General features: G+C 46.7%; 1 protein-coding gene across 3 annotated transcripts in view; it reads left to right on the forward strand.

Annotated features, from left to right (window-relative positions):
* LOC116988000 (ras-related protein Rab-37-like) overlaps positions 1–13577 on the forward strand; it is a 159459-nt gene that overhangs the window by 125559 nt on the left and 20323 nt on the right. For all 3 annotated transcript variants that reach the window (XM_033044387.1, XM_033044389.1, XM_033044388.1), the window contains 2 exons: positions 10653–10694; positions 13180–13246. In XM_033044387.1, coding sequence (XP_032900278.1) covers positions 10653–10694; positions 13180–13246 — 109 coding nt within the window. The remainder of the gene's footprint in view (positions 1–10652; positions 10695–13179; positions 13247–13577) is intronic.

Genomic DNA, 13577 nt, shown 5'->3' on the forward strand with positions numbered 1-13577 from the left:
GGTTTATTAATAATCAGAGTTTTGTACGAGCCAGGTTTAATAGCCTGATGGCTGTGGGGAAGTAGCTATTCCTGAACCTGGTTGTTGCAGTCTTCAGGCTCCTGTACCTTCTACCTGAAGGTAGCAGGGAGATGAGTGTGTGGCCAGGATGGTGTGGGTCTTTGATGATACTGCCAGCCTTTTTGAGGCAGCGACTGTGATAAATCCCCTCGATGGAAGGAAGGTCAGACCCGATGGATTGGGCAGTGTTTACTACTTTTTGTAGTCTTTTCCTCTCCAGGGCGCTCAAATTGCCGAACCAAGCCACGATGCAACCAGTCAGCATGCTCTCTACTGTGCACCTGTAGAAGTTAGAGAGAGTCTTCCTTGACAAACCGACTCTCCGTAATCTTCTCAGGAAATAGAGGTGCTGATGAGCTTTCTTGATAATTGCATTAGTGTTCTCGGACCAGGAAAGATCTTCAGAGATGTGCACGCCCAGGAATTTGAAGCTCTTGGCCCTTTCAACCATCGACCCGTTGATATAAATGGGGCTGTGGGTCCCCCTCCTACTCCTTCCAAAGTCCACAATCAGTTCCTTGGTTTTGCTGGTGTTGAGGGCCAGGTTATTTCGCTGGCACCATATGGACAGTTGCTCGATCTCTCTTCTATACTCTGACTCATCCCCATCAGTGATCCGTCCCACAACAGTGGTGTCGTCAGCGAACTTGATGATGGAGTTCGCACTGTGACTAGCTACACAGTCATGAGTATAGAGTGAGTACAGCAGGGGGCTGAGCACGCAGCCTTGAGGTGCTCCCGTGCTGATTGTTATCGAGGCTGACACATTTCCACCAATACGAACAGACTGGTCTGTGAATGAGGAAGTCGAGGATCCAATTGCAGAGGGATGCGCAGAGACCCAGTTCTGCGAGTTTGGTAACCAGCTTGGAGGGGATGATTGTGTTAAATGCCGAGCTGTAATCGATGAATAACAGCCTGACATATGAGTTTTTGTTGTCCAAGTGGTCCAGAGCGGAGTGGAGGGCCAGCGAGATCGCATCCACCGTTGATCTGTTGTGGCGGTAAGCGAACTGCAGTGGGTCCAGGTTTTTGTCGAGGTAGGAGTTGATTTGCTCCATGATCAACCTCTCAAAGCACTTCATCACCACCGGCGTTAGTGCCACTGGTCGATAGTCATTGAGGCACGTCACCTTACTCTTCTTGGGCACCGGTATAATTGATGCCCTTTTAAAGCAGGTGGGGACCTCAGACCTCAGAAGTGAGAGGTTGAAAATGTCCGTGAAAACTCCCGCCAGTTGGTCCGCACTGGTTTTTAGAACACGACCGGGTATACCATCAGGTCCAGGTGCTTTTCGGAGGTTCACCCCTCTGAAGGATTTTCTGACGTCGGCCTCTGTGACTGAGGCTGAAATGCCATCACAGCGAATGGGGGATCGGGAAGGCACATCAGTATTCTCCCTGTCAAAGCGTGCGTAAAACGCATTGAGCTCGTCAGGGAGTGATGTTTCGCCGACATTCGAGCTGCCTTCTTGTTTTCACCTTGTAGGAGGTGATTGCATTCAGGCCCCGCCACAGCTGCCGAACATCTGTCTCATCCTCCAGTTTGGAGCAGGTCCCCTTTGGCCTTTTTGATGGCCTTACCCAGGTCGTATCTGGACTTCATGTAGGCCTTCATGCAGGCATCTCCTAATCACCTCCCATGTCGACTTGTTGTACACGTGTTTGTTATACATTGTTGTATCTTGAGGCCCTTTGGTTTTCACTACACCACCGCTGGCTTGCTTCAGGAGTACATTACCTACTGCTCCTGAGTCTAGTTGAACTGTCGCTGGTTACCTGTAGTCCAGTACTTTGAGGTAGACACACCAAACGCACAAAACTGACCCTTGTTTTGGTACCAGGTCCACTTGCTGCTCTGAATCTGACTGAGCCTGTACTGAAGATAGACATAAAGGGCTGGTGCAACTCAGCAGGTCAGGCAGCATCTCTGGCGAAAACGAACGGGTGACGTTTCGGGTCGGAAACCTTCTTCAGACTGAAAGTAGATGGGGGGGGGGGGGGGGTGGGGGGGAGGAGGGATTGGAGCAAGGAAAAGACCCGGACAAATCAAGGCTGGCAACAGATAACCAAGGAAGGGTGGAGTCCATAATGGCACATTGTTGGCTGGGGAAGAGGTGATAATGAAGAGATACAGGGATGTGAACAGTGGAACTAGTAGGACGTCTAGCTTGTAGTGGAGAGGGAATGCAGGGGTTACTTATTATTAGAGAAATGAATGTTCATACTGCTCGGCTGTAAGCTGCCCAAGTGAAATATGAGGTGTTATTCCTCCAATTTATGTTTGGCCTCACTCTGACAGAGGTCCAGGACAGAGAGACTGCTGCTCATCTCATCCAGCCCAAAGGCTTCAAACAAATTTTATGTTGTGTATTTTGTGGAAATTATGTTCCAATCACCTTCTGCCAATTATCCCCTACACAGGGTATTTCTTTTTAATCCTCTTGCATTACCAATAGACAACAGGTGCAGGAGTAGGCCATTCGGCCCTTCAAGCCATTACTTGCAACAGCTGGCCACTGTGTCTGTACTTATCTGCTAATGGCCTTAGCTTCATAAATAGGTCTGGAAAGACTCTCCCAGTTCATGGTCGTAAATAAAGAACCACGACCCTTCAAGGGATTCATTTATAGGCAACAGCATACTCCTAAAACAACTAAAGCCTTCTCCATGGTCTCCTATGAGGGTTTAATGGATCGGTACAAATTTCTCCTTGTGACCTGAGAGATAGTAAATGTTTAGCTGTCCTGGTTTACTCATTAAAGTCAGCTCTATGCACAGTGTAGGCTGATTTGTAGGTTAGTTGGCCTCTGAAAACTGCCCCTGGTGTGCAGGGAGTGGATATGAAAGTGGGATAACATAAAACGAGTGATCTTTGGTCAGCGTGGACACAGTGGGCCAAAGAGCCTGGTTCCAAGTTGTATCTCTAAAGACATGGAGTTGGTCATTTGCTATGAATCCCAGAGTTACACATATGTTAGGCTATCAGGTTTGACTCTGGGAATTAGTACCCCATGCAACTCAACGTCGAGGCAAAGATCTGGGCCTGTTTGGAATATTACCAAATGCTGGCAAAGATCTCATAAAACAACAGCCACTAACGAGAGAGGGTTTCTGGTTCTCGTGGACTGGATGCACGTTTGGGGGATAAATCTGCACAGTGGTTAACGGGCATCATTCTGTAACCAGCATAGCCGAGTCTGATCAACACTCGTGAGAGTTAAGTGGTGCTGAGGAGTTGCTTGGCAAAGCCAGCATCAGATCGCCATGACAACTAGTGGTCAAGGCTGTATGAAGCGACAGGCAGCAGGTTTAACCTTTTCACGGAACGCCACTTAGCAAACAAGTGTCAGCAATCGAGCCGAGGTGAATGATTGATTTAAGTCCCGACGTGGCTGCACACATACGCTGCTCCGAGAGGCCACTCCACAAACCCTGCCATCTCCAAAAGAGGTTGCATTAGTCCTAAGATAGACACAAAATACTGGAGTAACTCAGCGGGACAGGCAGCATCTCTGGATAGAAGGAATGGGTGACGTTTCAGGTCGAGACCCTTCTTCAATCTGTCCCGCAGATTTACTCCAGCATTTTGAGTGTTTGTTCGGTTTAAACCAGCATCTGCAGTTCCTTCCTACACACCGCCGTGTATTACATTTGGAGGTGGCACCTTTACATTCAGTCATTAAATTGAAGAAGGGTCTCGACCCGAAATGTCACCAATTGAGACTGGAAGAGAATGAATGTAAATGCTTTATGGGCTTGTCCCACTTAGGCATATTTTTAGGCAACTGCAGGAGACTCTGAGGTCGTCACATGGTCGCCACATGTTCGCGGGTGGTTGCCGGGCAGTCGCCTTCATGGTCGTGAGGAGTTCCCGCATTCTGGGAACTAGTCGCGGCCTCATTATGGTCGGCGCTAATTTTTCAACATGTTTAAAGATTAGCGGCGACCAGAATGAAGCCGCCATGGAGAGTAGCGAGAATTCTCGTGCCGTAGGTGGGTCGCCAGGAGGTCCTAGTGGGTCGCCAGGAGGTCGAAGATTGTCGTAGGTTGTAGCCGGTGCTGACTGGTGAATTGCATTGGCTCATCGGGAAAAAGAACGTAAGCAGTAGTTTTCAGAACCAAGGATAACCGACCGGTAACGTTAAATGTACGCCGAGCTTCATAGCCGTGTATCTCTGGCATCTTAAACATAGAAACATAGAAATTAGGTGCAGGAGTAGGCCATTCGGCCCTTCGAGCCTGCACCGCCATTCAATATGATCATGGCTGATCATCCAACTCAGTATCCCGTACCTGCCTTCTCTCCATACCCCCTGATCCCCTTAGCCACAAGGGCTACATCTAACTCCCTTTTAAATATAGCCAATGAACTGGCCTCGACTACCCTCTGTGGCAGAGAGTTCCAGAGATTCACCACTCTCTCTGTGAAAAAAGTTCTTCTCATCTCGGTTTTAAAGGATTTCCCCCTTATCCTTAAGCTGTGACCCCTTGTCCTGGACTTCCCCAACATCGGGAGCAATCTTCCTGCATCTAGCCTGTCCAACCCCTTAAGAATTTTATAAGTTTCTATAAGATCCCCTCTCAATCTCCTAAATTCTAGAGAGTATAAACCAAGTCTATCCAGTCTTTCTTCATAAGACAGTCCTGACATCCCAGGAATCAGTCTGGTGAACCTTCTCTGCACTCCCTCTATGGCAATAATGTCCTTCCTCAGATTTGGAGACCAAAACTGTACGCAATACTCCAGGTGTGGTCTCACCAAGACCCTGTACAACTGCAGTAGAACCTCCCTGCTCCTATACTCAAATCCTTTTGCTATGAAAGCTAACATACCATTCGCTTTCTTCACTGCCTGCTGCACCTGCATGCCTACTTTCAATGACTGGTGTACCATGACACCCAGGTCTCGCTGCATCTCCCCTTTTCCTAGTCGGCCACCATTTAGATAATAGTCTGCTTTCCTGTTTTTGCCACCAAAATGGATAACCTCACATTTATCCACATTATACTGCATCTGCCAAACATTTGCCCACTCACCCAGCCTATCCAAGTCACCTTGCAGTCTCCTAGCATCCTCCTCACAGCTAACACTGCCCCCCAGCTTAGTGTCATCCGCAAACTTGGAGATATTGCCTTCAATTCCCTCATCCAGATCATTAATATATATTGTAAATAGCTGGGGTCCCAGCACTGAGCCTTGCGGTACCCCAGTTAAAAGTTGGCCCCACTCCTTCTCCCCCCCCCCCCCCCTCCCCCCCCCCTTTTAAAGGACTTGTCGTACACTGTGCTTTAGCCGTCTTAATTACAGCGCCAACCTTCCTGTCCATCGCGGTGTGTGTCTGTTTCATCTTGGCTTTGTCCCGTGTGAATTTCACTCAGACAGCGCTCCCCCCGCTTGCCCTGTCCCCCGCCTGCATAATGGGCTGGTGAAGGAAGCGATGTGTGTGTGTGTTCCACTCTGACAGTTGCCGGCAGTCGCCTAAGTGGGAAGTCTTTATTTCTTTCTCTGCTGTTGTTAACCAAGAATTTAGAAATTGTATTTTGAGAGGTTAAAAAGTGAATTAATTTGATTGTTAACAGGTGTGATGTTTGACTTCACCCATAGCATTGGAAGACTTGACATATTAATGCAGCTAAATTAACTCAGAATAGCAAATGAACTTTGGAAGAGAAACTAGTGTTAGCTCATATTTATCATTGCTCTACAGGGGTGATCTCAGTACACTTTTATATGCTGTTAAATGCCACTTGGAAGTTAATTGAGCAATTACATGGGGAGCTATTAATGGGACTTATTAATCCCAGCTCCCTTATGAAAAATGTGACATTTTGCTGATCAAACTATATTACGTTAGCCTCTTTAATTGATTCACTGAATCACACTGCAGGGATCACAAGAGGTCCAATCCTGAGCTGTTCCTCTCAGAAAAGAAAGCAAACGCCTGCACTTTTTTCTGCTCTGTCAGAAAGAATGATACGCGCCCAGACCATGGAAATCCGTACATTGATTGAGGTTGGTGTTGATGGTATCCAGGCCAGCTGAGATAGACCAGGTGATCTGGGAAAGATCGAAGCTCAGACCAGCAAATATGACAGAGATTCCCTTGAGAATCTCCCCCCCCCCCCCCCCCCCCCCCCATTTGTCCAGTGGGGAATAAGCATGGATGATGGCATTTCCCCCCCACTACACGCTGGGAAGAGTACGTTGTGGAGAGCTGGTAAAAGACAAAAGATGTAAAAAGACAAAGATTGAGACATAAATAGATGATGGGATGACGTGTGCTGTGGCCAAATTTTCTGATGATACAAAGATTAGTGGATTTGCTAGACGTGAGGTGGACAGAGACACAAGAGACTGCAGATGTTGGGTTCTTGAGCAAAAGACAAAGTGCTGGAGGATCTCAACGGGCCAGGGGATAGAGATAGGTTAAATGATCAGGCAGTTAGAGTATAATACGGGGAGCAGTGAGGTCAGCTACTTTGGCAATAAAAATGGAAAGACAAACTAGTGTTTAAACAGAATAACAAAAGTTGCAATAAAAATAGTCCAGGGGTCCCAGTGCAACAACACAAAGGATTGGCATGCAGCTGTGGCAAGTGAGGATGAATGGGAGTGTTACACAAGGGATATATAGAGTATTAAAGTGGAGAGGGTTTGATGCAACTTCATACTCAGGGCTTGTGTACAAATTTAAAGAAGAATGTTCTTGCATCAGTGGCAGTGTAGAGATGGTGGACTTGCTTGACTCCTGAAATGAAGGGGTTTGATGTACGACTATGGGCTGAATAAGTCGGAGATGTACACATTGAAGTTCAGAAGAATCAGAGGTGAAACATGTCAGATATGTCAGGGACTCATCGGATTAGACTTTAGTGATACAACACGGAAACAGTCCCGTCGGCCCACCGAGTCCGTGCCGACCAGCGATCACCCCGTACACTAGCACTATCCTACTCACTAGGGACAATTTTACAACTTATTGAAGCCAATTAACCTACAACCCTGTACCTCTCTGGAAGGTGGGAGGAAACCCACGCATTCTCAGGGAGAACGTACAAACTTTGTACAGACAGCATCCCGTAGTCAGGAACAAACCCAAGCCTCTAGCGCTATAAGGCAGCCACTCTACCACTGCTCCACTGTGTCGCCCTAATGGATGGATGGCTGCTGAAAGGAGGACATTTATAGAGCCAGGGAACAAGAGAGAGTTGGATATAGCTCTTAGGGCTAACGGAATCAAGGGATATGGGGAGAAAGCAGGAACAGGGTGCTGATTCTGGATGATCAGCCATGATCATTTTGAATGACGGTGCTGGTTTGAAGGACCAAATGGCTTACTCCTGCACCTATTTTCTATGTTCCCATGACATAGTTTCAAAATAAGTGGTCACCCACTTAAGACAGAAAAGAGGAGAAAATTCTTCTTTCAAAGGGCCATAACTATTTGGAATTCTCTACTCCAGACAGCTTTGGAGATGGAGTCACTGAATGTATCCAAGATGGAAATTGTCATACATTTAAACTCAGGGAATTGGGAGAGAGCAGGAAAGTGGTGTGAAGACTAAAATTGGACGAGCCATAATCTTACTGAATGGCGGAGCAGGCTTAAGAGGCCAGTTAACCTACTCTGGCCCCTATTTCTTACGTTTCCAGTAGGATACAATACAAACTTGTAAAGAACATTAAGATTGGTTTCATCTTGCCTGGAACAATAGAGTCAGAATCTGTGATGAATGAAGAGGTTAAATTCAAAACTAATTGGCAGAAATAATATCTGACTGAGTGAAAGGGCAATCTATAGAACAAGCTTCCAAGGGAGATAGTGGAATCAATTAGAATTGATTCCTTCAAATGCAAATTAGATAGATAGATTACAGAAAATAACGTTTTGAGATATACATGTTTGTGAGTAGTTGGGAGATTTGATGTGTGCTGGGTATAACAGGCTTGAGAAAAACAAATGTACAGGTATCCTCCACAAAGACTAAATTGTTATTAGATGTTAGATACAGTGCAACCTGTTGGCCCATCAAGTCCGCACCACCCAGCGATCCCCATACACTAGCACTATTCTACACACTAGGGACAATTTGCAAATTTACCAAAGCCAATTAACCTACAAACCTGCTTGTCTTTGGAGTGGGGGAGGAAACCGGAGCACCCGAACGGTCACAGGGAGAAGGTACAAACTCCGTAGAGACAGCACACATGGTCAGGATCGAACCCGTGACTCTGGCGCTGTAAGGCAGTAACTCTACCACTGCGCCACTGTTCCACCCTAAGGTGTTTTCTTATCTCAGGTTAAGATCTGTTGGACGTTAATTTATAAATATTATGCTATTGGCATAGTTCCATTATCAATGTAAAATCCAACTAACAGGACAGTAGATCCCTGGAGAACATCGATAGGTGACATTTCTGGTCAAGACTTTTCTTCAGACTGATTGTAGGGAGGGGGAGAAAGAACGCTGGAAATGGGGAGAGGCAGGACCTGCATGGCACGTAATAGATGGATACAGGCAACAGAGGGGGGACTTTGACATGTAAAATATAGACACAAACTTCTGGAGTAACTCAGCGGTTCAGGCAACATCACTGGAGAAAAAGGATTGGTGTTTTGGGCTGAGACCCTTCTTCAGACTGATATGCAGCTGGTTGGAACAAAGGCCAAAGATAAGAGAAGAATTAAGGTGTGAAACAGGTTTGAAGAGTTGTGGACTGTAAAGCAGATGGAGGAAATTGGTGAGGAGGGAAGAAATAGGTGGGATTCAGGGGAGGGAAGGGAGCAGGGTTGGGGGAGGGATCAGGAATGTTTATTGCTGTTATGAAGTAGTACTTAACCTGTGCAAAAGTTATGCTGAAATCTACAAATTAAAGAAACAGTCACTCCTGCTGGTAAACCAGATGAAGCTTGTGCCATTCATTTTTAACAGGGGCAACTTCAACAGTGAGCTGCCTGCGAAGGTTTTTGGGCATTGGACTAACCTGATGCTTTACAGTAAAGCTCGGATAGTCACCTTGGTAGTGACAGGCCAATAGATCCTTTGTACTATAATACTCCTATTAATATCCAAACACACTTTTATTTCACTTATTTTACATTACATGATAGTATAACAAATTTTACAGTAAATCTGATGATTTTAACAGAAGCGGGGACTGGGAGTGGATGGAGCCGTTCCCAAACCATGCTGTGATGCATTTCGATGAATGGGACTGGTTACGAACCTGCCCGTTCATCGAAATGCATCACAGCATGGTTTGGGAACGGCTCCATCCGAGGTCACAAGAAATTGTAGAGAATAGCGGATCCAACGCAGACCATCATGCAAACCAACCTCCCTTCCATTGACTCCATCCACACTTCACGCTGCCTCGGCAAGGCCACCAGCTTAATCATGGACCAGTCTCACCACGGCCATTCCATCTTCTCCTCTTTCCTGTCAGGCAAGAGGTACAGAAGCGTGAAAACACAAACAGCACCCCTAGATTCAGGGACAGTTTCTTCCCAGCTGTTATCAGGCAACTGAACCATCCTATCACCAACTAGTAAGCGGTCCTGATCTACCATCCACCTCATTGGAGACCTTCTGACTATCTTTAACCAAACTTTACTGGACTTTATCTTGGACTAAACATTATTCCCTTTATCCTGCATCTGTACACTGTGGACAGCTGCATTGTAATCATGTATAGTCTCCCGCTGACTGGGTAGCATGCCAAGAAAAGCTTAAATTAAACTAAATGTTCCTGACCCCCATGGTGATCTGCAACATCACCCTCGGTCACACACCTGGCCCACTGTTCAGAGACAAGTATTTGCCACACTCTGGACCTCTGCCTCCACCCCTCCCTGCTCTGTGGACCCACCGACAAACATTCAATGGTTCAATGGAGCTTTCACTGGTTTCAGCGAAAGGTTCATTGGGATACTGTTGGCAACTGTTGACATATGATGAAAAAATGGGTCAACTGGGCTTGATTTCACTGGAATTTAGGATGAGAGGGGATCTTATAGAAACATATTCAACTCTTAAGGGATTGGACAGGCTAGATGCAGGAAAATTGGTCCCCATGTTGGGGGAGTTCAGAGCCAAAGGTCACAGTTTAAGAATAAAGGCTAGGCCATTTAGGACTGAGATGAGGAAAAATGTCTTCACCCAGAGAGTTGTAAATCTGTGGAATTCTCTGCCACAGAAGGCAGGGGAGATCAATTCACTATATGTTTTCAAAAGAAAGTTAGATTTAGCTCTTAGAGCTAATGGAATCAAGGGATATGGAGAAAAAGCAGGAACGGGGAACTGATTTTGGATGATCAGCCATGATCATATTGAATGGCTTGAAGGGCCGAATGGCCTACTCCCGCACATATTTTCTATGTTTCTATGTTTCCAACAGTCAGACAGAGTGAGAGGTCACTCTAGCACTGACACACTGAGGCATGGAGCAGAGGCAGCAAAGATTCATGCTGGTTGATGGAACTGAATGCACGGTGAATGCACGGTGGCACCATTCCCTGACAACATGTTCCCTGTGTTTGCCCCTTGCAGTGTTCAAAGTTAACCCATTGCTTCTCCTTGTTTTGCAGAATAAGGTGGTGGTTGTGGACGGGGTCAAGGTCAAGTTACAGGTCAGTGGACTGCGGCAGCAGCTGAAACATAAGCTGCTGGAAGCAGTTCCCCCACCCCCTCGAATATCAGAGCTGTGAAAATTTGTTGTTCGTCTAAATGCAGCATCAGATAGGATGGAAGAAAATACATAATTAAACTGCACCTTTCAAGAATATCTACTGCAATACTCCCGAGACACTTAGAAATTCCCCGAGGCATCCTATTAATACTCCCTGGGATCCCTCCCACTATTGGAGATGTCCCAGGCTGGTTAAGTCATTGTAAATCCTTTCAAAGAACTAAACATTCCCACAGCTCTTGCAAACATTGGCTGATATTTTTAGTTCACTATATAACCCTCCCCCTTCACCCACCTGTGGATGATCAGCTGGCTCGAAGGGCCGAATTGCCTACTCCTGCATCTATTGTCTATTGTCTATTCCGGCACTCTGTGTCTTTCCTTTGTAAACCAGCATCTACAGTTTCTTGTATCCACTGGTTGACATTTACTGGGGTTTCTCTGCAAGGATCAACATATTGGACACAATATGATTTTGGATGATCAGCCATGATCATAGTGAATGGCCAAAGGGCTGAATGGCCTACTCCTGCACCTATTTTCTATGATTCTATATGTTACTGCTCAGTCCTCACATGGGGGGTCAGGGCAGCAGATGGGATGAATTAACCACAGTGCATCACAGTCAGATTCCCTTGATTAGTTTCAACCTGTAATTCACTCTCGGCCATCGGCTGCTCTATATATAAATCACTCGGGCATCTTAATTGGATTTCATCCTGTAATTCACTGTCAATTGTCCATTGTACTATTTATGTCAGAGGTTTCAAACCACCTACTTCAATGATGTACTTCACCAAAGGGAATCTGCAAACCCAACCCTGACAGGTATGACACTCAACCCCACCATACTTCCCTTGCTCCCTTTAACCCATTCACTTGCTTATTATGGCACGGAAGAGGATTATTTGGCCCATCAGGTGTGTTCCAGCTCCCAGCAGAGCCATCCACATCCAACTCTGACTATTATGACCCTACAATCTGGGAACCCTGGGTTGTAACCAAACCTGGGGGGGGGCAGAGTGGTGCAGCGGTAGAATTGCTGCCTTACAGCGATAGAGACCCTGATTCAATCCTGACTACGGGTGCTGTCTGCACAAAGTTTGTACGTTCTCCCCATGACTGCATGCATTTCCTCCGGGTGCTCCGTTTTCCTCACATTCCAAAGACGTACAGGTTTGTTCGTTAATTAGACTTTGATCAAAATTGTAAATTGTCGTTTGTGTGTAGGATAGTGTTAGTGTACGGGGACCGCTGGTCAGCGCGGACTCAGTTGCCAAAGGCCCTATTTCCCCGCTGTATTTCTAAACTAAACTAATCTAAGCTAAACCCCGTTGCTCACTCATGTGCTCATCAACTCCCCTTTGAGCAATTAGAAAAGCAAGCACCGACTTCCCATTTCAGGCAATTCCCATCTTCTGAGAACAACTTAACCAACTAACGGATCTGGATTGTAGCCATGAGTACATACGCAAGTGTATCCACATTCGTAAAGAATCCCAGCACACCCCACACAGAAGAAACAAAGCACAGAACCACAGATGCAGAAAACCCAAAATAAAAATAGATAGTGCTGAAACACTCAGCAGGTCAGCCAGCATCGTTGATGTAAAGGGCTTGTCCCACTTGCCAATTTTGCCGGTGTCATATCAGTGTCGCCAAAAGATTTCGAACATTTCAAACTCCATCGGCGACAAAAAAAATGTTGCGACACTTGAAAAAACACCGCGTGCCATACGCCACCACGCCGCGTCATACGTCATCACACCGCGTATTTTTCGGTGACCTGATACGTCAGTCAATGATGCCCGCAATCGCCGAAAAAATCGCCAAGTGGGACAGGCCCTTAAGGGTCTGCTTCCCTCTACACAGATGCTGCCTGGCAAGCTAGGTAGCCACAGTATTTCCTGGTTTTATTTAGATTTTGGAGATACAGCATAGAATCAGGCCCTTCGGCCCACTGAGTCCGTGCTGACCAACGCCGAACACTAGCACTGTCCTACACACTAGGGACAATTTACAATTTGCAGGTGCCAATTAACCTACAAACTTGTACATCTTTGGAGAGCGGAAGGAAACGGGAGCACCCGGAGAAAACCCACGGCGAGAACAAGCAAACTCCATACAGACAGCACCTGACAGTAGTCAGGATCGAACCGGTGTCTCTTGCGCTGTAAGGCAGCAACTCTAACGCTGTGCCACTTTGCAGCTCCTGAGGAAGTAACACTATAAGGGCAGTTGGGAAAGAGTGTGGTGGTCGCACAGAGATAAGGACATCTCATATCCTACCTGCGATCTCTCGGTTCAGTTGACAGTCCATGAGAGAAGTGGGGAAGTGAGTTCAGACTCCTTGCTGATAATTCCAGCAAGGGTTAAGGAGCAAGTGAATGACTGAGATGCACAACTCTCACTGTTTCTATTTTCAGATCTGGGACACGGCAGGACAGGAGCGATTCCGCAGTGTCACCCACGCTTACTACCGCGATGCACAAGGTACGGTAACTGCAGTCGCGGCGCGGCAACAACAACCCTCTGGCTGGGAGAACTCTGATGTTAATTTGCCAGTAAACCCTCCAGGAAGCACCATAGTTTGGCAAGGTCAACACCTCCAGGCCTCTAGGTCACCCTTTAGCTACTAACAGACCCAGGGACTCAGGAGAACTGTAACATTCAGTGACTCTTTAAGGCCACATCTCCAGATACCCATAACAACATTGGTTGGGGCAGCACAGTGCCGCAGCAGGTAGAGCTGCTGCCTCACGGTAACAGAGACCCAGGTTCGATCCTGACCTCGGGTGTTGTCCGTGTGGAGTTTGCATGTTCT

This window comes from Amblyraja radiata, chromosome 26 (genome assembly GCF_010909765.2).
Source record: "Amblyraja radiata isolate CabotCenter1 chromosome 26, sAmbRad1.1.pri, whole genome shotgun sequence".
In the NCBI taxonomy this organism is placed as follows: domain Eukaryota; kingdom Metazoa; phylum Chordata; class Chondrichthyes; order Rajiformes; family Rajidae; genus Amblyraja; species Amblyraja radiata.